The following is a 26,312-nucleotide window of genomic DNA, read 5'->3' as shown; positions in this document are numbered from 1 at the left end:
ATGAAATCGCAAGTCGCCCTTTTTTAGAAACAAGGCGGGATACCGAGTATAAAGGTTTTGTGTACATTTTATGTGACGAGGTAGGCCTTGTCTTTGGTGAGGCGTAGGCCAGCAGGCGTAAAATTTGTTAAGAGTAACGTATGATTTAGACGTGAGACCGGGGCGTCTGCAATTTTTAATTGCGGTAGGCCCAGCTACCACGCTATTGGTGATCATGATAAATGGGGTATTAGAGGGGCTAATGTGATTTGGGAGACTTCGTTTTGGTTTCTCGATTTTTTGTAATTTTAGTTTAAATAAAAATCAGTAGCTCCCCTATAAAATTAATGTTATTTTTCCGTAAATACATGTATTTCGGGAAAGAGTTGCTTCCTTCTTCAGTACAATTGCCCTCCCCCCTTCAATAAATTTATGTAATGCGTAAGATAATATGCAGGGAAAATAACATGAACAACATAAGGCATATATATTCGAATGACCAAGCAAAACACCAAACAAGTCGTAATACCGAAAGCTCACGCTTCGGGTATAAAGGTTTTGTGTTCATCTTATGTAAGAGAGCGAGAACTATTTCACTTTTTGGGAGTCATATTTTGAACTCCCACTCCCCTACGTTTCACTCAATATCAAATATGAAACCAGTTTCGAAAAGTACTAATTGAGCCCTTTCATTTGATACCCCACTTGACCATTTGCACCCTCCATTCATATGTATGGGGAGCCCTCCTTAAACCTAACACAAAATAGTGTCACTTGCTGCATGTAAAGTGAACAACATATCACATGCTCTTACTAATTTTTGTGATAATCGGGCTGGCCGTTTCCGAATAAATCGGGTTTGACAGACAGACAGACATCGACTGGATTCTAATAAGGTTTTGTGTAAACGCAAATCGATTCACTTTTCCATTTCCTCGGAAGGAACAATGAAAGAGACAAAGCATATCTTTGAGGTTGCCAGACTGAATGGTTACTCCGACCATACCATCAGCAGCTTGACTAGCAAAAGGAAGAAGACACGCCAACGACAAGCACTCACCAAGCTGACTCCGGATCAACAGTCCAGACGAAGAATAGCTTTGTAATTCAACGAAATCTCCCTCTCAGCAGCAGGAACAACCAATTCAAAATCCTTCTGGGATCAACCAAAGATCCAATCGATCAAATGATCAAGTCTGGGGTATACGAAATTTCCTGCGTTGATTACAGGAAAGCATATATCGGAGAAACCAGAAGTAACGTGGAAATAGGTTTTAAGGAATACCTAAAGGAAGCAGAATTGGCGGAAAAAAGGTTCGTTGGCTTTCAGAGTATAAATAAATATAGGGTTTCCAGGGAAAACGTAAACTTGCTGAACTGGATAAGCGATATGAGGAAATTTGACGTGGCTGAAAGTATAGAAATTTCCAAAACATCCAAACAGGAACTTCCCAACGGGGATCAAGGCAGGATTCTGGCTCTTCGAGTTCATCAGGAGGCGCACTCGAGGGCAAAATTATAATATCCGTTCTGAAATGTGCTAAAAAGGACCTAACTTCTTGACCGTAATGGATCATTAAGAGACAATATGATCAGCATTGAGCTTGCCTATCCCACATCCAGCCTGCAATACAAATTTGTAGGGTTTCAACCGAGACCTTTCGTTGTGATAGTTTAGGGCTCTAACCACGAAGATATCCAGACACTTCAGTTCCGTAGTCTTTAAAAAACCAGTCGAGAATAACTCTTTTTTAAACTATAAAGTGTGAACTAGAAATATTCCAGTGTTACCTAACACAATTTGGAGTTTTCAAAGAGGATGCAGCACTAGCTGTGTCAATACTCCGAAATAATAAATAAATGGTATTTTGTACCTCTGAAAAATTCAAAAATAAAAATTTTAACATTAAAAAACTTTATTTGATTCTCCGGTATACGCTCCGTATATATTTAAAAAAAAATAAAATAAAAATTAATTTAATCTGTGTTATATAACTTCTATATATTACAAGCTGAAAGTGTCCAGTCTTAATCGGCCATCGTTTTCCGTAAAATATAGAAGATCTGACATCGTTTGCTCGCAAATCAAATCTTCAATGCGCTCATGCATCTAAATAGAAAAAAAACATTAAAAGTTGCTACAGAAGTTTCAAAATCTAAACTTACCCCCTTCGCATTAAATTGCTGTAGTACATCAGGATGCTTGAAGTTCGGTCCGAAATTAACACTAACCGTTGCGTTCTTATGTATCGACACAGTCGGGAAGTAAACCCCTCCATAAATGTCAGTGAATGCTTCGCCTTGGGATTCGCCATTTTTCAAGTAAATAATTTTACTTCCTTTAAGAGGCTTTAAAGCTTTCAACGTTTCTTGAACTTTATCTTTTTCTTCATAGTATAAATGGCTTTTGAATTTCACAAGGGGCTAAAGTAGAGTAAATTTATGAGAATTTCTTTGGAAATGTTCTATTTTATTTATATATAGAGAAACGGAAACTATGATGGGAAATAATGCTACATTGTGGTATCATTGAAAAATAATATACTCACCCTGTCCTTAAAAGTATTTGGAAGGTGTTTAACGAAATCAGCTTCTGGCAAGCTAATTATGAATCCCAAAGTATCTCCCTCTCCATATGCCTCACTGTAATGCTTGCCATGGGACTCATGAAATTTTGTCCCCTTCCGTGAACGCCATGAATACCCAAATTTGTCATAACCCAGTGGAGCCTGGAGATTCGCATATTCCTGACCCCAACCCAAGCGTGTTGCTGAGCCCTCAGGCATTTCCTCAATCGTTGCCTCAAAGTACCAAGTTCCACGACTCACTCCTACAGAAAAATTAGAATAATCTCCTTTCCTCTGCATTTACTTATATTTAAAGATATATTACCATGCGTTGCTCGAACCATACAATAACCCTTTTCACCAGTTACTGCTAAACGATCTTCAGCTATTTTTAGCTGTGGTGCACGATCATGTAATGCGAGTAGAACGGAATTTGGAGTCAGAGTGCGGTATAACCATCCCGGGATTGGTTTTCCTGCCCAATCTGCACTCTCATCGAATTCTTGACGGAATGGTGCGTGTGGATCTGGTTCGGCTAGAATATAACGATAGCCGTCCTTGTTGAACGGGTGCTCCAAGGGGTAGCCATGTGCTGGTAGCTTAACATGTCCGGAAATATCTGATGTTGGTCGGCCTTTTTTTCCGGCTGGTCCTGAATCTCCTCCGGGAAATTTGCGTTTATTTTGGCGACTGCTCTTTGACAGCGATGCTGCAGATAATATAAAAGTGGATATATAAACACATAATTTTATTTTCTTTTAAAGACAATTAAAATATATTACAAACAGTTCGTGTTTGATAGCAGGGAGTGAGATATATGCGCATAATCAAACTCAAAATCACTCTATTTATTCTCTTTCAATTTGGACAAAAGTAGATGAAACATAGCATAGTTCCCGGAATGCGAAATCCGTAAAACAAAATAAGCAAATGTTTAACCCAAAGACTTTTATTTTTTATCTTGATTTGATTAACAGTTTATGAATAACTTTTGGCCAATGTCCGCGTTTACCAACATCCAAGAAGTTGAATTTTGATTGAACTTTAGTATTGGACAAGGACAAAATGGCCATCCGGATTATCTGTAGTCAATCACGACGGGAGAACTTTTCAAAAAACAAGGAAGATTGCGAAAATTAACCATACGGGCCCACCAGCATCTAATTGGGTGGTCATTTTTGCCATCTCTAACTCAGAAGAATTTGATGTATTTTTCGGTATTCTCATCTAGGTTTACCTTGATGGTTTTACTATTGTATGTGCCTAACTCGTATGGTAGGTCGGAAGGTATCATTGATCGCTCCGACTTGCCCAATGGGCGCCGTAGTGTGTCGTTTTGATGACACAAAGTGGTATTACCATGACTGCTGTGGGAGGAGCAAGGAGCACTGAGTTTATTCGGATCAGACTTCCCGAAGGATAGCAACTCTCCCACTCTGCAACTAGAGATTTCTTTTCAAGGTCCTCAAAGAATTGAATAGAACCAGGCAATCGTAAAGGAAGTGCGTGAGGATTTCTCGCTCCCATATAATAAATATGAGAGCTATGTCCTTGACATGACTCAGGTTTCGAGCTTTCACCATCTGAGGTTAACGGCTGTTAAGTATTTTGAGTAGATTTTTCCCTCAGCCCGTCGACTCGCTCATTCTCCCCTATGTTCCTATGACTGTATATTTAAGCAGATGATCGCCCCTTTACTATCAGACCAACCAATACTTCAGCCTGGAGTACACTGGCGAATGCTCGAGGATCGTACGACCCGGCAACACCGTATGTATCTGAGAAAATTCCCGCACCGACTCTACAGACCATTTTTAAAAAAGAATTTTTGGCTATAACCTTGCAACACATCGCCGATTGTTCACTCCGCTTTGATTGGAAAGCCCGCAGTAAAGTTCCTCGCGGAGTTCGCTTTACGTGTGGCACACTCTGTCGGAAATGTCCAAGGTTCCCTAGACATTTCGTCTAGGATGTTACTATTGCCGTTGGGTTTGGCTGCCGTGCCGTACAGGACTGCAGAGACCTGGTAGCATTTGCACACGCGTTTCTTTGAATCCTTTCAAATTTCGTTCTATTCTACTTCTTACTCAGCGCCACGGCTGTGAACATCCAGAGAATCATCCTCGGTCGAAGACTCCACTTCCTTAGAAACCACCTCTTGCAGGCGTAGAAGGTTTTACAGACTTTACCCTCATTACTATGTTCAGTCTAAAATTTAGTGTAGAATTTAAGATTAAACCCAGATATTTTACATTTGAGGAAAAGGCCAATCTTTATTCATTAAGTCGCGGAAGGTGAAATTCGAGGGCCCTTGCCTTGGCATACTATAGGTGACGTGAGTAACAATCGATAATTGAGTTGGTTGAGCGTCAGCTTCTCGATTTCATTGCCCCTAGTTCGAATCCCACTTTGGATATCTGTGTTCGTTTTCGTGCTATTTCGCTGCTGTAGATTTCTCACTTGTACATCGTTAGATGTGATGACAATGAAAAAGGATTGACTAAGAACAGGTTGATTTTCGGTCTGAATTTCCTACACCTAACATTCCTGTTTGTGGACTAGTGTGCAAGGTTCAGATTCTCGTTGCACTTGCTCTTCGCCGATTTCGAGAAGGCGTTTGTTAGCGTGAAGAGGGCGTGTATCTGCAAAGGGTCATGTGTTGCGTAGAGATAAAATTTCGGAAGAATTTGAAGTCCAAAGTGAAGTCCGTCTCTAAGCCAAACTTTCCCTTATCGTCATCGATGACATCCTTTGCTTTTTAGGCTGGAGTACGTGAAGGTGTTCAATAGATCATGCATCTTTCCTCAACAACTCCAACTCCAACTTCTGGGACAGTCGTGAAGAGAGAGCTGAAATATACTGCCAGGAAGCGACAGTGGTGGCCATTAGTTGTGGTTGAATCGCTATGCCCCACGTAGGTGTTTCCGGCAAAGTAACATGTAACACTAACGTTCATCACAGAATTGAGCCATCGTGTTTGGCAACTTAAGGTTACTACAGCCTAAATTTTAACGACCCTTAGGAGACTATATTAAAATCTTTAAACTTTTCCAATAAGAAACACGGCAAAAATCAAGTACGCTATGTTCAAAAAAAGGTTGCCACACTGCCAAAATTCAAAATTTATGTCGTTCTCGTTTCGATGAGCGTCCTTATTGTGTTGAGAAGTAACTTAAGCTTTGAGAACCTTAGGGTGGAATTAATTGTTTGAAAATTTTAACTTCATTATGCGTTCTACGAAGTTTGCGTGCAGAGTGGAGACTTTATAATCTTGTCTTTTTTGTCATATGAGGCTGTTTTCGTCCGCCATCAAAATTGCTATAATTGACAAATATTCAAATGAACTCGAAAAGTACAGGGAGCAATCGCACCAGGCACAGAAGGCGGAAGTTTTACCAACCAGTCAACAGGATGAAGCCTTACACACATCAATGTTCATCCTACCGAGACAAAAAGGGAAATCTGATTTTCGACAAAATGGACATATTGGAGAGATGGGTTGAGTACTTTGATGAACTATTGAACAATCAGAACATCGGCGAGTTGCGGGTCCTGCCAACTGAAAACGACGGACAAATACTGCCACCACCAAATATAGAAGAAACAATCCGAGCAATGCATCTAATTGGTTAAATATTGGAGGCGGCCAATTACACCAAATGGTTTATCAACTTGTGCTCAAGGTGTGGGACAGAGAATCAATCCCTGACGACTGGCAAAGAGGCATTATCTATCCCATATATAGTAAGGCAGATATCACGCAGTGCGGCAATTATAGAGATATCACGTTGTTGAGTACCATCTATAAGATATTCTCCGCTATCTTGCTAGGCCGGATAGCCTCATACGTTCAGAACATCATTGGCCCATACCAAAGAGGATCCACTCCAGGCAAATCAGTAACAGATCAGATTTTCTCTCTGCGGCAAGCGATGGAAAAACGATGGAATTGGTGGACCTCGGCGTAAAACCGGTTTGTCTGGAGTTCTTTATTAAGGCTGGCGTAGACCGGATACCTCTTGTTGAGCCGTTGATGATGATTCAAATGAAAAAATCGAACCCCGATATACTTGTAACAATGCAATTTGATTCCAACTGATCGAACATGATGTTGAAATTCTCGTCGCGTTCACTTCACAGGCATATATATTCAAGCATCCAAAACACGGAATCGGCTAGTTCTCTTCATGTACCTTTTATGTGTCTAAATAATTACACTTTAACGAATAGAGAGAACATTTCAATCATTCTCACCCTGTGAGGTTTCACCTGTTATGGAAGGAATGGCTAGTCGTCGTATAATACGGATCTGCTCCTTCAAGTAAAAGTGAAATAATCTGGCTCATCACTCGAGCGAAGCAAAGCCACTGGCTTGACAGCCTCTCTATAGAGCTGATCATCGCTGCTTCTGCCAATTTGCTACTTCTACTTATATGCAATTCCTCGAAATAAGAAATCTTTACAGGAGAGTCGAAGAAAATGATGATCGTTGAGATTCCGAAAAAGGGAACCCGACTTGAGGGGTATTTGCGCACTACTTACCGTCGCAAATGTAATGGGTAAAATAATTCTGGAACGTATCAAGGAATATTTTGGAAGCTTGATCGACAGACAGCAGGCTGGCTTCATCTCTGAATGTTGCACGCTATACCGAGGTAAGATTTTAATAATAATAATAATCGTTGGCGCAACAATCCATATTGGATCAGGGCCTTGAAGTGTGTTAGAGCACTTCATTCAAGACCGTAACGGTACACTAGGAGGCAATGTGGTCAGCATTGCCCTCGCCCGAGATTACTACCCTGATTTGACTCAGGTACTCATTCACAGCTGAGTCGGCTGATATCCGACGTTAAATCATAATACAAATCCCAGTGCCACCAGTGAGATTTGAACCGCGACCTTCCGTACGACAGAGAGGTAAGATTTTAGGGGAATTTAAAGTTCAAAACGGAACCCACCAGAGCTGCATCCTGTAACCGATATTTCTTTTTGTTATCGGTGACTTTCTTCATGCTGCCTTGCCTGGAGGGTTTGAATGGACCGTAACATTTTATATTTGTTTGCTATTTCATAAATGCATATGGATTTGGGGGAGGCATATAGAGTCGAACTGAAGATAATGACAACATAACCAAGGTTCTCACTTTTCCTACATGCATTAACATGTAGGAAAAGTGAGAAATCCGACGAGCGGGAGAACCACAATGTCTGTGAACTCGAAAAGTACAGGGACCAACCGCACCAGGCGCACAAGTTTTACCAGCAAGTCAGTAGGATGAAGCCTTACACACCCCAATGCTAATCTTGCCGAGACAAAGAGGGAACTCTGATTTCTACAGAATGGATATATTGGAGCGATGGGGTGAATACTTTGAGGAGCTACTGAACAACCAGAACATCGGCGAGTTGGAGGTCCCGCCAACTGAAGACGACGAGCAAATATTGCCATCACCAAGTATAGAAGAAACAGTTCGTGCAATTCATCGTCTATAAGATATTCTCCGCTATCTTGCTAGGCCGGATAGCCCCATATGCCCAGAACATCATTGGTCCATACCGAAGAGGCTTCACTCCAGGCAAATCTGCAACAGATCAGATTTTCTCTCTGCGGCAAGCGATGGAAAAACTGAATATGGACATCAGTTGCACCTTCTCTTCATCGACTTTAAAGTCGTCTATGATAGCATAGCCAATCATCTTGCCAGTCCTCATGTATTCCTCGGAGGCTTGGGTTCCTAACAAGAATAATTGCGAACTCTTGGCCGCGTTCGAGAGAGGAATCCTCCGAAGAATTTTTGGATCACTACATGAGGATGGACGATTTCGATTCCGTAGTCCACATAACGACAAAATCTATGAGCGACATCATGACCGTCAGGTTGTGGATAAAATCTGGCTCAATAGGTTACGATCACTTAATCCGTATGGATGAGGATGATCCAGTCCGGAAAGTCTATAAGGGCAATATCTATGGTAGAAAAATAAGACGAGGCAGACCCTGCCTGAGATGAAGCGGCAGGCCTAGACCGGATACCGGTTGGTGCGCCGTTGATGATGATGAACAGAGAGAATATCAATCAATTTGTATATCTCGGAAGTGTCATTTTTGCCGACGGCAGCATCAGCTTGATGTCGCTTTACGCATTAGCTACGCCAAATCCGCTTTCGCTTTTTTATTTGAAATCTCGAGATGCAATTATCTCAGCACCAACATCACCGTGAGACTGTTTCGTGATTATATTCTTTCTGTGTTGCTATATGGGATTGACACATGGTATGTGATCACCATTGTTACTCGAATGCGCCAGGTCTTCGTCAACACTTGACTGCGTTGTTTCATCGGGGTACTTTTGCCTGACGCAACGTAAAACAAAAGAACCATGGCTGAGGAGGAGTACAAACTTCTGAGGAAGTCCTGGAGAGAACTGAAACACTTTTCAGCAAACCGTCGATGATGGCGGTTAGGCGTGGTTGATGCGTTATGCCTCATTTAGGGGCAATTGGCAGCCATATATGTAGATTTGCTAGCTAATAGCACAGTGAATTATAATTTGATAAAAATATGGTTAGGTATTATCAACAATAATTGAAATAAATGCTCGCAAAACGATATTTTTCACTGTGATAGTATAACTCGTACACGGAGTATATGATTTATTCAATACTCTGAATTATTCATTCTCATAGTATCGTTTTTATGCGCATAATCGTTCATATGTACATTCAATACAAAGTATGTTTCCAGATTAAACGAAACATTATCTTTGCTTGATTTGCACAGATTGGCAAAAAATTAAGATAATAAGCAGAACCAATTCCAATAACTACATCAGAATAACATTCACAGCTAAGTTATTGCTTGCGTTTTTGTTATTGATGCCATCACCATGGTAGCCGAGACGTGACGTTTTGCACATCTGAGCAGATTACAAATTACGCGAGAAATTGCAAACTATAAATCATGTTCCCCGCACATTGCCTACACACAGCGCGTAGAAAATGATTATGAGATGCGAGCCAAAGCTACTTTCCACACTTTTATTTAATCATAGATTGTGTGTTTATATGGATATCTAGATAACATTTTATAAGATGGTATATCTGCGGTGGAACAGGATTTTTTTTGTCGGTAGGCAAATGATCTTATTATACCTGAATAGTATACAGAACTTGTCTAATTCATATGATAGGAACGGGAGAAATGATAAAGCATTTTAGATATTCAAAATAAGTGGTGGTTGTGGCGCAGACAGTTCATTGGCGAATTGCATATTTTATGGCATCATTATCAGACCTTATCGGTGCTATAAATCTTGAATTACGTAACTAGTAAATCAGAAGCCAATTTTGAAAATGAAAAATTCTGCATATGCATTACTCAGGAATTCTTAGGAAACATCGAGATTTGCTTTGAAAACTGATTGACTCATGTACGTGAACACCATCCGTCCTCGAATATTACATATAAAGCAAGTGATTAATTAATGATTTCTATACGCACATTCTTCAGTTTTATCCATCCTTGATTACGTTAAAGCTTTTTGTTTGTACGAAAATTGGGAAATAAACCCGTTATCGATTAAGTTATTTTTATTATAAACTCGCTTCCTTCTGGAAGGAAAACTGACTGTCTGACATCCGCAACGATTCAACTAACTCAGCGGTTACTTTGTCATTCTACTTGGTTACGTCTATTAGTCAACTGCAACAATGTTTCAAATTTAACAACTAAAGATACATTTATTCGAATACGATTGCAACATCGGTCGATCTGGTATTGTTCTTTTTAATGCTACTGACTTTATCGTGTTTATATTTTTTCTTCTCCGATCCGCAGTCGTTTTTAAATTGATTTGTTTATATGTGTTATAAATCTGCGAACAAAAAACAGAAGAAAATAAAAGACGAACTAAATGAAAATCTTACAGAGAATAAATAGTACTTGTAGGCAAGTAGAAAAGCTGCCGTACTGATGGTTTTGAGTGCGACGAGAGCTTTTGCCCCAACATCAATGAATGCAAAATATACACGAGGTGGGTCCCATTCTCGATAAAATCCATAGAAACCTCCGCGTTGTAAACTAAACTGAACACTACATCGCCGAAGACTTGATGCTTTTTTTCTGCGTTTTGTCATCAACAGCGTCTGTCGGACGATTGTCGGTGATTTTCGTAGAGACTAGCCGGAAGCATCGAAGACAGCAGTGGCGAGTAAACTTTTTACCCACAAATTTTAATTAAAAGAAGCTCACAATATATTATTCACTCCAATTATTAGGTTCTATGTGATCAACCAATAATAATAAAATCTTCATTGTCAAAGTTTTTTTTCCTATTTCTAAGAAACAGATGGTAATGAGCCAGCCAACCGAGAACATGGTACTCAAAAGCCTGAAATGGGGCGTCGTTAGCTCCAAAAGAGACAGTGATGGAATAAGCCTCCTGGGAATCGATGGCGATAATCTAAAATTTTCTCAATTAACCCTTGGAAATATAAACAAGCAGATAATGAAAGCCGAAGGTCCAGATGTAACAATAATTCAATAACCTTCGCTAGTGGACAGAAGGGTAGTTGGCCTCAGGAATGTAGAAGGGAAATTACTATATCACGTAAAGCAAAGAGAGACTCTAAGTAAATGAAGACTTAGCGGAAGGAATGTGCCTCGAGGCAAACAGAGACAGCTATGGTAGAAGTCACCAGATAAGACCATTATCGAGAAGGTATGGTCGATTTTGGCACGAAAAGTACAGCAATAAAGATAAACTCAAAGAAGCTATCAGAGTGGCGTGGGCAAACATTTCTCATGACAAAATCCAATCACTGTATGACAGTTTTCCGCGCCGAATTATCGCTTTATATGATGCCAGAGGCAAGTGGACCAAGTATTGATTGAAAACCAATACGGAAATTAATTTTTGTTCATTCAAAATATAATAATATACTGTTATTAATTTTATTTGTGCAGATGTCGGAACGGGATAGATTTTCAGGCCTAGATTTGTGATTTTTTTCAGATTTTTCGGTTGGATAGGTTCTGAGAACGAGACGTTACACTTTTCGGGGGTTATATTTGGAGCTATCACTCCCCTACAATTCACTCGATATGAAATATGGGACCAGTTTCGAAAACTACTAATTGAGCCTTTTCATTTGATACGCCACATGACCCCATTCTGTGAAAAAAATTGCACCCTCCATTCACATGTAGCCCCCTTAACCTTAAGACAATATGGCGCCACTTACTGTATGTAAAGAAAACAACAGGCCACATGCTCTCACCAATTTTCGTGACAATCGGTCTAGCCGTTTCCGAATAAATCGGGTGTGACAGACAGACAGCCATTGAATCGATTCTAATAAGGTTTAGTTTCACACAAAACCTTAAAAACGGCCTTTACACGGGATGACCGCCTTAACATCAGAATCACTATCAACTTTCAATTCCTTGGCATAAACCATATCTTCAACCATAAATATATTCGCACAGCTTCGCGCCACATGCGATGTTCCAGCAATGTTCTTGTCTGTGAATGTTTTTGGAGCACCCGATATTTAATATATATGGTGGTCAAAGGGTAGTATAGGTCCCAGGGTGAAACGTGGATTGGTACCCACTATGAAGCTTAAAACCTGGGAAACGCCTGCTGAACCAACACCAACAGCTCTACTACCAAACCCTATCTCCACTTCCACGTGGTGACCGCTGGGAACTCTTTCTTAACGAAAGGCTGCAGACAGAGAAGGATGAAGGGGAGTCTCCCGCGCCTAAAAACGGGAAAAATTGTACCAACTGGTCCTCCAGGTTGGGGGTTGGGTAGGGCTGACAACCCTACACGGAAAACGATTTGTGGATTTTCTCATGGAACGTGCGCTCCCTGTACAGAGATGAAGCTGATAAGCAGCTAGCCGATACCCTGTCCCAATATAGGGCTGATGTAACAGCGTTACAGGTGATGCGTTGGACAGGGGCCGGTTTCCTGGAGAAGAGCAGCTACACCGTATATTATAGGGGCTTCCAGTAAACCATGTGCTCGGAGTAGGTTTCTTAGTCAGCCAAAAAATGAAACCTGCTGTTATCGGCTTTGAAAACATAAGCGAACGGCTATGCACTCTGCGCTTGCGAAGCAAGTTTAGAAACATAAGCCTCATTAACGTTCACGCCCCTACAGAGGAGACTGCAGAGTCGGAAAAGGATACCTTCTACGAGGCAGTAGAACGAACCCTCGAAGCCTGTCCCAGATATGATATCAAAATCATACTTGGGAATTTTAACAGCCAAGTAGGGAAGGAGCCCGTATTCAGGCGATACGTTGGCTCCCATAGCTTACAAGAAAATACAATTGATAACGGACTGCGCATTATTCAATTAGCAGGGTCACACGAAATGATTGTTGGAAGTACCTGGTTTGCGCTGAAAGCGGCCCACAAACATACGTAGGCCTCTCCAGACGGGACCACTTTTAACCAAATTTACCACGTGTTGATCGAACGCCTTGATAAATGTCAGAATATATAAGGAGGCCAATATATGTTAGACTCGGATCACTATCTCGTTGGCATGGTGCTTCGAGCTCGAATCACAACTCCACCCAGAATCCCCTCTGACAATCAGATGAAAGTTAACACCGAAGCCATCCACAACACAGCCCTCCGCAACACCTATAAGAGAGCAATGGATACCGCAATAACCGCCGTTAACAGAGATCCTGGAGATGAAGAATCAACAAATGATCTTCACAATCACCTGAAGAACATTGTCATAAATACGGCCACAAAGATACTTGGCCCCCGCCGCAAAAATAGTCGGAACGGTTGGTTTGACGATGAATGTAAGCTAGCAACGGAAAGGAAAAATGCTGCGTACCGAATAATGTTGCATTCTCAAAGGACGCGGGCACACGTGGAGACTTATTACGAACTCCAGCGAGCGGAGAAGTGACTTCACAGACGGAAAAAGGAAGCCTGGGAGAACCAACAGGTCTGGGAACTAGAAATGTACAGGGAACAACCACACCAGGCGCGCAAGTTTTACCAACAAATCAGCAGGATGAAGCCTTACACACCTCAATGTTCATCCTGCCGAGACAAAGAGGGAAACGTATTTCCGACAGAATGGGCATATTAAAGCAATGGGTTGAGTACTTTGATGAACTGCTGAACAACCAGAACATCGGCGAGTTGGAGGTCCCGCTAACTGAAGACGACGGACAAATACTGCCGCCACCAAGTATAGAAGAAGCAGTCCGTACAATTCATCGGCTTAAAAATCATAAGTCGCCAGGAGTCGATGGAATTATAGCTGAATTGCTTAAATATGGAAGCGACCAATTACACTAAGTGGTTCATCAACTTGTGGTCAAGAATAGCGAATTAATGCCTGACGACTGGCAAAGAGGCAGTATCTGTCGCATACATAAAAAGGGAGATGTCACACTGTCTAGCACGTTGCTGAGTACCACCTAAAAGATATTCTCCGCTATCTTGCTAGGCGGGATAGTTCCATGCCATCAGAACATCATTGGCTCATAGCAAAGAGGATTCACTCCAGGGAAATCAGCGACAGATCAGAGAGCTGCAGCAAGCGATGGAAATTTGTTGAAATATGGACATCAGTTGTACCATCTTTTCATCGACTTTAAAGCCGCCTATGACAGAATAGCCAGAGTAAAACTGTACACGGCCATGAGAGAATTCGCTATCCCGACGAAATTAATAAGGCTGACTAGGCTAACCCTGAACAATGTGCGAGGCCAAATAAAGGCAACCGGATCACTCTCGAAACCATTCAACATCAACAACGGTCTAAGGGGATGCCTTATCATGCGCCCTCTTTAACCTGGTCGTGGAGAAAGTGATTCGCGATGCAGATGTAAATCCGAGAGGCACCATCCTCTTCAAATCCACCCAACTACTGGCCTACGCTGACGATATTGACATTATGGGAAGAAAAACCCGAGATGGTACAGTCTACCTTCATCCAGATCGAGCAGGCGACGCGAGATCTCGGGCTGCACATTAATGAAGGCAAGACGAAGTACATGGTGGCAACGTCAGCCCCAAAAATCAAATAACCAACAGCATTGAATCGCACTGGTCAAACGAAAACAATAAAGGTAGGAGACTACAACTTTGAGACCGTTGAAAATTTTTCCTATCTAGAGTCGAAAATCACAACCGATAACAGCTATGACGATGAAATCCGTGTACAGTTGTTGGCAGCCAACAGAACCTATTTTAGCTTACAAAAACTGTTTCGCTCGAAACGTCTCACATTGGGTCAAAGCTCTTACTGTACAAGCCAATCACCTTGCCAGTCCTTATGTATTCCTCGGAGACTTGGATTATTAGCAAAAAAAAACTGCGAACTCTTGGCCGCGCTTGAGAAAAGAATTCGCTTTCTTCCTATTTTTGCCCCCCTACATGAGGATGGACGATTCCATAGCCTACATAATGACGAAATTTATGAGCGATACCATGACCGTCCGTGGTTGTGGATAAAATCCGGCTCAACAGGTTGCGGTGGGCGGGCCACCTAATTCGTATGGATGAGGATGATCGAGCCCGGAAAATCTATAAGGGCAATATCTATCATAGAAAAAGAAGACCAGGCAGACGCTGCCTGAGATTGAGCGTTGGCGTAAGTGAGGACGCCAGACAGCTTTTAGGTATATCGAATTGGTGGACCTCAGCGCAAAACCGGGGTGTCTGGAGTTCCTTATTAAGGCAGACGTAGACCGTAAACCCGTTGTTGCACCGTTGATGATGATGATAAATATATTCAAAGGACGTCGCACAGCTTCACACCACATGCAATGTTTCAGCAATATTCTTGCCTATGAATGTCTACTCTGTTTGCGATATTTAATATATTAACTTGTTGGTATTCACATTAAATCGGATCCCAATCTTTTCTTACAAACCAGTTTGCGTACCACTGCAATAACACTATAAACAGAGGAGCGTGCTTCACAGATAAAAGCGTTCTAAACGTAATAAAGTTTGGAAGACGAAGGGGGAAGATTGTTTGTGGCCATTAATAGGTAACACAATAATCTACGCTGTTCGGGTGATTTCGTTATTCGATAAATTGCATTCAGTTTTATAATCGTATAGATCATAACTGAGTTTAAGGGTAGCTTCGCTTTGACACGTCGGGCGGGGACAATCAATGCCCACATCTGTAGCTTTCGTACGTGACCATGACCCTGTTTTCATTTTGAAAGCAAAAGCTCGCATTTAAATCAGAAAAGTTGTGTATAGTCAAGCAATTACCTGATTGTGTACTCCAATGCATTTCAAAAGAAGTTCTGAATTAGGTTATATGGAGTTCAGCGAAACACTTGTAATTCGGAACGAGATCTACGTAAAGCACATACAATACCGGTTGCAATCACTCGCCCCTGGTTACTGCAGTCGGAAAAATCTTTGAGACGAATCCATTCCACGACGTTAAAAACATTTACATCGACTTGTACACATCGCTTGGTCTATCTAAATTCACAATCTTTTCGCTCAATAATGCCCACGGCTCAACTTTGCTTTTCAACACCGTAGCAGCGGAGCTAGAGTGCGTGTGTTTTTCGAAACCTGTACGAGATAAACGCAATGGAGAACTAAAGGATAATCTTTGAACTTGACATTGTTATCGATTATTAACAAAATTCCATTTGCATTCAGTTCGCTCTGCACAACTGCGTTCTGGGAAATGTTGTGGGGGCAGGGGGTTGGTGCACGTAAACATTTGAATGAACTGCAGTGATGATTGCATTCTCATTTCAAAGTTAGAATTAGCTAAAATTAGAACTTTATTTAGGACGCGGGTAAATAATTAGTGTTAGTTATAGGGAAAAGTATATAAAATAATTGAAGGAAAGCGTCAGTCATTTTACAAAAATTGTATGTAGGTCAGACTTTTGCAGATGAACTGAAAATAGACTTGGATACAAAAATTTCGAGCTACTTCAAATGTGATTTAAAATTTCTGTTTTTTTACGCACGAAACGCTGGACACAATAAGAATCTCAACAGACTAAAATATTCATAATTATAAAATAATCTTTCTACGAATGTTTCACAAATTACAACAATACCTTCATATTTAAGATGAAATCTTCCTTGGAATGATATGCAAAGCTCGGTATTAATCATGACTTATTGCGATTTTAGTATTACGTATCCTAAACTTCTCCACTTGTATCGATTGCTAAGTAGGAACTGATTGTTTTCTGAATTATCTTTTGTTTTTGAACAGTCCATGGTGACTTGATCCGTAAAATTTGTAACAAACGAATAATGAACGAGAAACGCCAGTGGCATAAAAATCATTTGGTTCAAGTTTTCCCCAAGGGAAAAAATAACGAATAATCTCGTGGCCTAACTTTACCCTTGTGGGCACAGTTACGTTAGTTAGAATCAGCAGAAAGTTAGTTAGTAGTAGTAGAGTAGAATCACGATCACTAACAGCTCATCGTTCTATTATGTGTATTTTTGCTTTATACTCAAGGTAAGCTAAGTCCAGGGCTACGCGGACGACATTGTTCTAATCTGTAGGGGCAAATATGAAGATACCCTATGTGATAGAATCCAAACTGGATTAAGGGTTACTAGTGCCTGGTGCGGATCAACCCAACCAAAACCACCATAGTACCATTCACTAGGAGGCGTAAGCTGGATCACCTGAAAGCCATAACATTACATGATATGGAGGAAGACACATGTCGGAAAGCCACGAGGGCTCTGATGACTTCCAGATCCATAGCAGGAAAAAAATGGGGTTGCAGCCCGAAGATACTACTTTGGATATATACTGCAATAGTAAGGCCAATGATTACCTATGGAGCGGTAATCTGGGCAGAAAGAACCCAACTCAGCACACAAGCCAGGGAATTACATAAGCTCCAAAGGCTGGCTTGCGTGTGTATCAGTGGGGCAATGAGGACATGCCCAACGGGGGGGACCCCTCCATCTATATACATACATATATACATGCAGATGCAGGCAAGGAGGTCAATATTCAGGATGGCCGGTAGTATGAGTGGGGCGGGGAGCTGCCTAAATCGAAGGATACCGAGGGACAATATGACAACGAGGTTTCACTTCGATAAGAAATTTGAAACACGTTGGGGTAACAAGGCAAACTGGGGGAGCGTGGCTGCGACATACGGCTTAAACCAGCAACTGATTACTTGGTACACTGACGGATCCCTCACAGCAGAGGGAGCGGGTGCCGGTGTCATTGGTCCAAGAAAAATGTACTTTGAGCCAATGGGTAGGTACACTAGCATATTCCAGGCGGAAATTTACGCCATAGACAAATGTGCCTCCTTTAATCTACTAAGGAACTACAGAGGGCAGAACATAGCTATTCTCACCGATAGCCAAGCAGCGATCAAGGCACTTAGGTCCAACCAGGTGAACTCTAAACTGGTATGGGAATGCCTTGAGAGATTGAATACACTCGGCTCGTCCAATAAGGTCTGGATACTTCGGGTTCCAGGCCATGCTGGGTTGGAAGGCAATGAGGCAGCGGATGAACTTGCCAAGAAGGGAGTAGGGATGCCTTTACACGGGCCAGAACCCTTCTGTGGAATCGGAAACGGTTTCATGGCTATGAATCTAAGAAACGAAGAGAAACGGATGAGGGCGGGCCTACCAGGGATGGAGCCGTCCAGGGTGCTTATTGAGAAACGGATTGGGCGGGCCTACCAGGGATGGAGCCGTCCAGGGTGCTTATTGGGGGATACGAACCCATGCGTACAAAGGATTGCTTAAACCTCACCAAAAAGAACCTCCGAATCATAGTGGGAATTCCCACTGGTCATTGTCGGCTGAACTATCACCTAGGGAAGCTAGGGATATCTACGGACACTGCCTGCAGGTTCTGTGAGGAGGAGGACGAAACCTCTATGCACATCCTGGGACAGTGTCCGGCACTTGTGCAAAGTAGGTCGATACATCTGGGAGAACACTTAATACTAGATGCAAAGCTGAAACTTCTGGAAGTGGGGAACATACTAAAGTTCCTAACGGTTACAGGCCTGCTTGAAATACTATGATCAACAGGTACACTATAACCAGTAAAAGGGGCACAATAGTTCTTCAAGGACGCGGTGCGACTTTCCCTTAACAGAATAATAATAATAAGCTATTAAGGACCCATCACGAATCTGGATTATGTTTTTAGTGCCATTTTTTGTTGTGGTATCTCGTATTGTCCCTTCTAGGATTCTTCATAAAAAGGTAAAAATTACACACTCAAATTAAGAGCCCATTCTCAGAAAAATTCCAGCTGAAAAATCTGATAGGGTCCCTATATAACATCTAGACTGCAAATATACTAGAAACACTCCTTAAGCTTACGAAATGTTGCAATAATACAGGCATAATATGCCACCACTATTAACAAAGCTCAAATCTGCTCGTTTGGCGTAAATTTATTGCACTCGATGATATCATATGTACAATGTCATTTAGGTTTTATCTAAGAGCGTCACATATTCCTAACAATTGTAGACCATGCATCTTTGTTTCTCACTGCTCTATTTTTATTTTACATAATCATAATAAATTATGTTTTAATATAATAATTCAATCAAATTATTTTTATTGTTTTTTTAAAATTGAATTCAATATCTCTCATCAAACTTTTTCATGTAAAAAATTGTAAAATTCGTTATTCTTCTCTTCTGGTTGACGGCAGACTGTTTTTCCACTCGGTTGCTCCGCCGGCCTCGTGGGTGTCAACCTGCTGCCGGCAGATAGGCGACCCACTTAGGCGGATGAGCTTCGATTCGTGGTGAGTTGCGCTACTTTGATGTAGAACTCAGACGAATCTGCGTTAAGCGACTCCACGCTGCAGTAGTATGAATTAGTATCAGACCACCGTACTCCGATGATACGTTGGAAACAACTGGTCACTTTCTTTGGGCCCCCATATAACAACATAGAAAGAACACTAACACAGGACAGTCTCACCTTGATCTTGGTGCTGAGATAAATTGCACTTTCAGATTTTAGTAAAGCCAGCAAAAGCGGATGCATTGATGTTAATACGTCGAGCGGCATCCAGTTTTGTGCGACAGTTGCAGAAACAACGCTTCCTAGATATGCAAATTATGCTTTCGAAGCTCTGCCCATTAATGCAGATGGGGAGAGTACGATGACCCGTCGGACTGAGAACCTTCGTTTTGTTGATGTCTTTAGTTCAATTATTCTTGACTCCTTTTCCAAATGTACATCCATTTGGATAAGGTTCATAGCCGGAGAGGGATATCATAGTCCACTCCTCTATGTGGTCTGGACAAACAGCATCACCGATCAATGACAAAATTCAACCCTGGCGAACTCCGCCTTCGACCTCTTATGAGATTTTATATTGATGCATTACGTGACATTTTGCGCTAACATATGTCGCTCTGTCCAGATAGCTGAGTGGTTAAAGCACAAGGCTATCGTACGGAAGGTCGTGGTTCAAATCTAACGGCGGCAGTAGGATTTGTATTGTGATTTGACGTCGGATACCAGTCGACTCAGCTGTAAATGAGTACCTGAGTCAAATCAGGGTAATAAACGCGGGCGAGCACAATGCTGACCACATTACCTCCTGCAGGATCCTGACATCCTGTAGTGTATCGTTACGGTCTTGAAAGAAGTGCTCTAACACACTTCAAGTTCCTGATCTAATATGGATTGTTGCACCAACGATTATTATTATTATATGTCGCTCTGATAATAGCTATTAGTTGCCCTTGAATCCCCTCCTGCGTAGAGCATACCAGATACGCTCCGTTTACACTGTCGAAAGCCTTCTTGAAATCAATTCAGAGCAGATGAAACTAAGATCTAGACTCCGCAGACTGTTCCAAGACGATTCATATTGTGGATGTAGTCAATGCAGAAGGACCCGGAGCAGAAACCAGCCTGCTTTGTCGATCAAGCTTGCGTGGGGTTCTTTGATGCGTTCTAGGATTATTTTAGCTATTATCTTTGCAACGACAGGCCGTTAACGTCCTTTACCGAACCATCGATAGATGTGTGATTAAATGTAAGTTCTTTCGTGATACGGTATACAGTTCTAAAATCATACCGTTCTGCGGCATCGTCCGTTTTCGTCACCAGCGAAATAACAAATTCCCTTTGATCGTAACATACACTACATTGAACTTCCCAGTTATGGGAGCCCGATCACGTCACGCTCGCCTACACTCGGAGCTGTCAATGGAGCGTTCTATTCCTTCCGTTTATCGATCCGCTTCCACGATTACACAATCAGCCAGATATTGTGACCCCCCTTCAGGACGTTGCCGACGGCCTGTGTAGCAGCCGAAAAAAGAGCACCTTTCATGCAGGCCCAATTATCATCGATATTCTCAGGTGGGTTACTCAGAGTATCTGCCGTTCAATCTGTAAGATAGTTCCTCCACTCTCGAGGGACAGTTGGATCATACAAGCGGTCGGTGCTATACTTGGGCGGTTGCAGTTCTCTACCCTTCCGAGAAGTGACGAAAGAATCAGATGATGATCCCTTTCCTGGCCGAGGCTAGCGCCCCTCTTGTTACGCACATTCCGAAAACAAATCTACTGCTGATCGTAAAGTGGTGTTCTGAGTTAGCGGTGAGGAAGACGGGGAAGCAGCCTTGTCAGCCAAACAAAACCAAGCGGCCGAGGAGCAGCTGTATTCATTTGGGTTTGCTGGCCGTGATGCAGTAGGCGTATGCTCCAAAGGCCTATTAGGGCGTTCAGACCCGAGCCTGCGTGGGGACTCATCTAAAGTGACAATTAGTCACGAAACCTTACCAGAGGTATACTGGTACCATGGGAATTGGGATAACCCCTAAGAGATTTAAGTAGGTTGTGTATCCACCAGTATGAGTAAACTGACCCATGCACTGAGTATAGACTAGTCAATCCGTGTCGTGTAAAACTATAGAAACGTAATTGCTGATTGTAAAGTGGTCAATCTGACTGCTCGTACGGTGTCTGTAACCTTGCCTAAATGACAGTTTCTCTATTTTCGAACAATGTGACGCCAATGACGGCGGTGGAAACTCCAGAAAACCACAAACCTCACACCATTAGCTTTGAGGTCGCCAAGACTCGAGCAAAGTTTTGTCAAATCCCACCTTGACATTCAGATCACCCATCACGATCACAATGTCATCTTTAGGAAACTTTCCCTCAATCGCGTTTAATTGCTCGTAGAAGGCATCTTTTTCCACTACATCAGAAGTTTCCGTTGGTGCGTAGCATTGTACAATTGTGATGCGTTTTAATCTGGAACAGCATCTTGCAGTTAAAAATCCTGTCAGAAACCGGTCTTCGGGTCAAGAGAGCGTGCCTTGCGGTAGCCGTCAGAAACAAACCGACACAGGATGCGCGGTTGGTTCCACTTGGCTTTCCGGAGTACAAAAGCGCTTTGCCGCAAGAGAGAGAAAGGAGTACTTTACGCAGTCCCACCAACCTACTCCGTATAGACACACAATGTCTCGAAAATCATAGTCCATTTTCGATAGCCCTTCGGCATGAGATCAGTCCCTACCTACTTTTAGCAGTAAAGTTTCGAAATTTACAGCTTCCTAGCCCAAAATTTTCTATCCCTTTTAGTAACCTTTTACAACAAGCATCGAAGATTTTGAGTGTATTCTTTAAGCCCCAACTCACGGAGCTTGTATATAGACCACTAAGCCATTTTGGAGGTAGAATTGCCCTTTGTTTCATTGTTAACCTTCTTTTGTCTTTCATATTACCTCGAGTTCGTTTTTATGGGGACTGATAGCGAACTCGTTTTAGTTACACATGTACCTTGAATTAGTTTCGTATGTAGCTTGGATTAATTAAACACTGGAAGATATATTTCTTTGACTACAAATTTCTTTTCATTTAACGATGCCTCTCCTATTATTCTTCCCAGTTTCATATTTTTAGAGTGGGAAGACCATAGGTCGCGATCATCAACACATGGCAACATTTGATCAGCATGCGATTCGTTGCTCGTTTTGTACCCTTTCAGGGAAAAATCGGATACAAGTGGACTAAGCTGTGGATGGGCGCCTAAGTCAAATAAGAGTAATAATCATGAGCATATTGCCTCTTAGTGTATCATTACCGTCTTGAATGAAGTGCTCTGGCAAGCTTTAAGTTCTAGTTGAATTGTTGATCCATTAAGCCAGTGACTCCACTTTAAATTGGAGTTCAAGAATTTACTCGAAGTATTCCCTGCTTGTGGTTAAACATAATTAAACAGGATAGCTCTAGTGCTACAAGCTGGACATTCAGGGTTAAGTAAGGTGAAATGTTTTTGTGGCTCTGGAACGCACTCTTCTCCCTCTTGCGGCTCTGCGCCATTGTACTCCGGAAAACCTGACGAAAGCAACTGTAAATCCGATGTGCAACTAATGCTGACGACAACGGCGAAGCATGTTCTTATGACCTAGGATTCTTCTTTCGGAATACATATTGACTGCGAGATTCTGGTCAAGAATGAGAAGCATCTGAATAGTTCAGTGATACGTACCAATGGAGAAATCCGATACAGGGCATTAGAAGTCTTTGGAGGACTTCCTAAAGGGGACATAATATATTGCAATTGAATACCAAAGTGAGTTTCGCTCGAGCATGCAATAGCGAAATACGACCTAATGGACCATAATGGTTACGGTGGGCGGTTTGTACATTTCTACAACTTCCACTTCCAACTAACCCCGCCACCTACACAACGGTCAGATGGGCAACGTACGATCAATCAGATCGACTAAATCGCGATCAACAGTAGATGTGGGACGAAGGGGGAGGGTGCATTTAGGTAGCAAAAAAGGGACGTTGACCTCGGCCTCAAAAGAGGCCACCACTTATTGGTCGTTTGGCTCTTGATTTTGAGAGAGACTCGGGTTGAAAATAAAATGAAAACGGAGATTCTCTCTCTGACAGATCGCACCCTTCCTATCTAAAACGGAGATTCTCACTCTCACAGATCGCGCCCTTCCTATCTATTTAAATGGACAGTGCATGGAGGCGTCGATTTATTTATTTATCTAGGTAGCGTACGGATGACGGCATCGAACCTCATGTCGTTCGACGTATTAACGGCGCCACATCCGTCCTGACTGTTCTGTCGGAAGTCTGGTAATGTTATCTCGACACCACCATCAATTCTCTCTATTGTTATATTAAAACAGAGGTGGAAAGCTGCCGCCATTGTTATTCTATAATGCTCCAAACTTAGGTGAACACTTGCCTCCATCGTGGATATGTGATCAGAAGGCTGAAGTAGTAGAGGTTATACATTAAAACAACTCCATTGTTGGCTATCCACTATCCCGGGTAGGTTGGCTTAGAGTTACATGGCGCAGACTAGTGGAGTGCAGGATTCCCGGGAATCTTGGGGAAAGCCGGAACAGTTCAGCGAATCAATGCTAAAATCGCGCTAGATTCCTGCTCCAGAAAGAACTTCCAAAATTGAGAATATATTATTCCATAAAATATTTACGCACAGGAAAATTGTTTTCTATGTATCCGAGCTGGACTGTAATGATGATTATGGGGTAAGTGTGTTGTATGGCAATAAAACATTAAAAGCTATTTTAATAGCGATAAATGAGATATGAAGCCGATGTTTTCTATATTTTTTTTTTAAATTAAGTTTCCCCTTCATTCTCAAAACGAATAATTCTTTAAAATAATTTTCACGGAATTTGTATCGTTGTAGATACGTTACTCACTATTTCGTCTTTCAGTGGATCGTGGATCCACGAAAAGCGATGCAAATATGGGAACATATAGGTATAACCCGTGGCGATTCGAACCATACCCAAAACTCATAGTATATAACATTGAAAACACTCACCTTGTGCGTATCCATCATCCGTGAAACGTAGAACACCTCCTTTCACCATCGCTTCATAATTTGGCTTAATTTGAGTCAAGTCGGTGGAAACCAGCCCAAACATCTGACCGTCTTCTGCTGACTCTTCGTACGTAAAAAGAGTATTAATGTCTTTCACTAGAGCCCTCTGCACAGTTGCATACCTTTAAATAGACAATAATCAGTACCATTGGTAAACGGCGTAACCATAATAATGTTACCATGATTGAGTGACTCGACGGGGCATCGTTGTCATCGCTTCCCAGTATTGCTCCACGTAAGGAATCAGTTCCTTATCTTTGCTGAAAAGCAGCTTCGTTCGACCCTCCTTTGCAGCAGATTGCTGCATATTAGCTATGGCAGTGACACACATTTGAGGTATTGCTAAGGAGATAAGACCGACAATTTTATTTGATTTCTAGACACTTTTCAAGCATTCAATTCCTTACAGGCTTGGCTTTTTCGGAAGCTCTCCAATCCACTCGGCGAGCAATTTTTACATATGAAGACATAATTTGTTATGAAAGGCACCAGCTTTCCAAGTTGATATCCAATACAAGATTCATGGTACCATTTAGAACAACTGGCACAGAGGAGTTCCACAATGTTCAGGTTCCGGTCTTTTCCACTAATTATTGATGGACGAAAAGATGTAAACAAACAATTGAGGTTATAACGATTTTGCCGAAAAAATCCAAATAGTTTACCATAATTACAGATAGAATAGTTTTGGATAATAGGTGGATATTAATTAAGTTCTAGAAATCAAAATTTACTTACCAATAGCAATTTCCTTGACGAGGTTCCGCTTTTGGCTTTTCCGCGGTTGCACTATCGGCACTACTTTCGGTGTTCATTTTTGTGCCTTCACCAAGTGGAGTATCCATTTGCGATGGTTAATATTCGGTTATAGTTTATATTGTTCTCTTGCGGAAATATGTAGTGCAAACCCTGGAACCCGTAATTAAAGTTGCGAAAAGTGTCTTACGCGAACATCGCTCTTCGTCTACAAAGCACAGTGGATTATGCCGTTTTCCGACCACCCGACATTGTTTACATGTAGCGTGTTTCCGATATTTGACCGCAGAAAGATTCCATGGGGTCTATATATGGATGTGACATAAAAGGTTTCACACTAGGAAATATAAAGGGCAAATGTTTTTTTCGAAAAACACTGACTCAAAAAATCATGTAAATCCCCTTTCGGTATGTTTTATAATCAATATGATGTTGTGTATTTACAAACGAGCTGTGGGTCAAAATGGTTGCTGATGAGAACCCTATCTATATACTGTGATTTTCCAACCTTCATTGCCGTATATAGCTGTTTTGGAGTCTGCGGAAGGAATATTGTATAGCCCTAGAATCGACGATTCGATGTATAAAAATAAGTGAATTTTTAGAATGAGAAACACAAACTTGAATCAGAGTGAAATTATGCGGTGTTTCCAACGATTAATTAAATGAAGTAATAAAAACTTGTTTCTTTTTTTTTCGTTGGTGTGGGTATTTATTCTTGCAAATACCGATATTTCGGGAACCACTTGTTCCCTTCATCAGTGCTAACAAGTTGTTATGCAAGTTGTTAGCACTGATGAAGGGAACAAGTGGTTCCCGAAATATCGGTATTTGCAAGAATAAATACCCACAGCAACGAAAACGAAACAACAAGTTTTTATTACTTCACAAACTCGAAGCTTTAAACGCAATTATTTCAAAGTCATGTTTTTTTAAAAGTGCCTTTGCGGTGGACGCGATTATTAAGGAAATACAGGTTTAATCAACGAAAAATTGTTATCAATTATTGCTATGATAATCGGTTGAACGAACGATTTTCAATTATTCAAAAAAAAAAAAAAAAATAAGTAAAAAAATTAGAAATTTAACATCTCCAAAAAGTAAAT

At 41.5% G+C, this 26,312-nt stretch overlaps 1 protein-coding gene across 3 annotated transcripts; it reads right to left on the bottom strand.

The window, feature by feature from the left end:
• Positions 1 to 1,927: 1,927 nt before the first annotated feature.
• LOC119651411 (set1/Ash2 histone methyltransferase complex subunit ASH2) lies at positions 1,928 to 25,444 on the bottom strand. 3 transcript variants are annotated; one of them, XM_038055002.1, is made up of 8 exons: positions 25,189 to 25,444; positions 24,858 to 25,036; positions 24,630 to 24,792; positions 24,391 to 24,572; positions 2,872 to 3,255; positions 2,529 to 2,809; positions 2,146 to 2,403; positions 1,928 to 2,089 (listed from the first exon to the last, which is right to left on the bottom strand). In XM_038055002.1, exons 1-8 carry the CDS (start codon positions 25,293 to 25,295, stop codon positions 1,985 to 1,987), a joined length of 1,659 nt encoding a protein of 552 aa, XP_037910930.1. In that variant the 5' UTR covers positions 25,296 to 25,444; the 3' UTR covers positions 1,928 to 1,984. The 3 variants fall into 3 exon arrangements, with proteins under 3 accessions (XP_037910930.1, XP_037910932.1, XP_037910931.1); XM_038055004.1 differs by lacking the exons at positions 24,391 to 24,572; positions 24,630 to 24,792; positions 24,858 to 25,036; positions 25,189 to 25,444 and adding exons at positions 10,051 to 10,423; positions 10,492 to 10,776 and having other exon boundaries at positions 1,929 to 2,089; XM_038055003.1 differs by lacking the exons at positions 24,391 to 24,572; positions 24,630 to 24,792; positions 24,858 to 25,036; positions 25,189 to 25,444 and adding an exon at positions 15,822 to 16,546 and having other exon boundaries at positions 1,929 to 2,089.
• Between the last annotated feature and the right edge of the window lie 868 nt (positions 25,445 to 26,312).

This window comes from Hermetia illucens, chromosome 3, assembly GCF_905115235.1.
Source record: "Hermetia illucens chromosome 3, iHerIll2.2.curated.20191125, whole genome shotgun sequence".
NCBI lineage: Eukaryota > Metazoa > Arthropoda > Insecta > Diptera > Stratiomyidae > Hermetia > Hermetia illucens.
The sequence above is the reverse complement of the archived record's forward strand: the minus strand, read 5'-3'. Positions and strand labels throughout refer to the sequence as shown.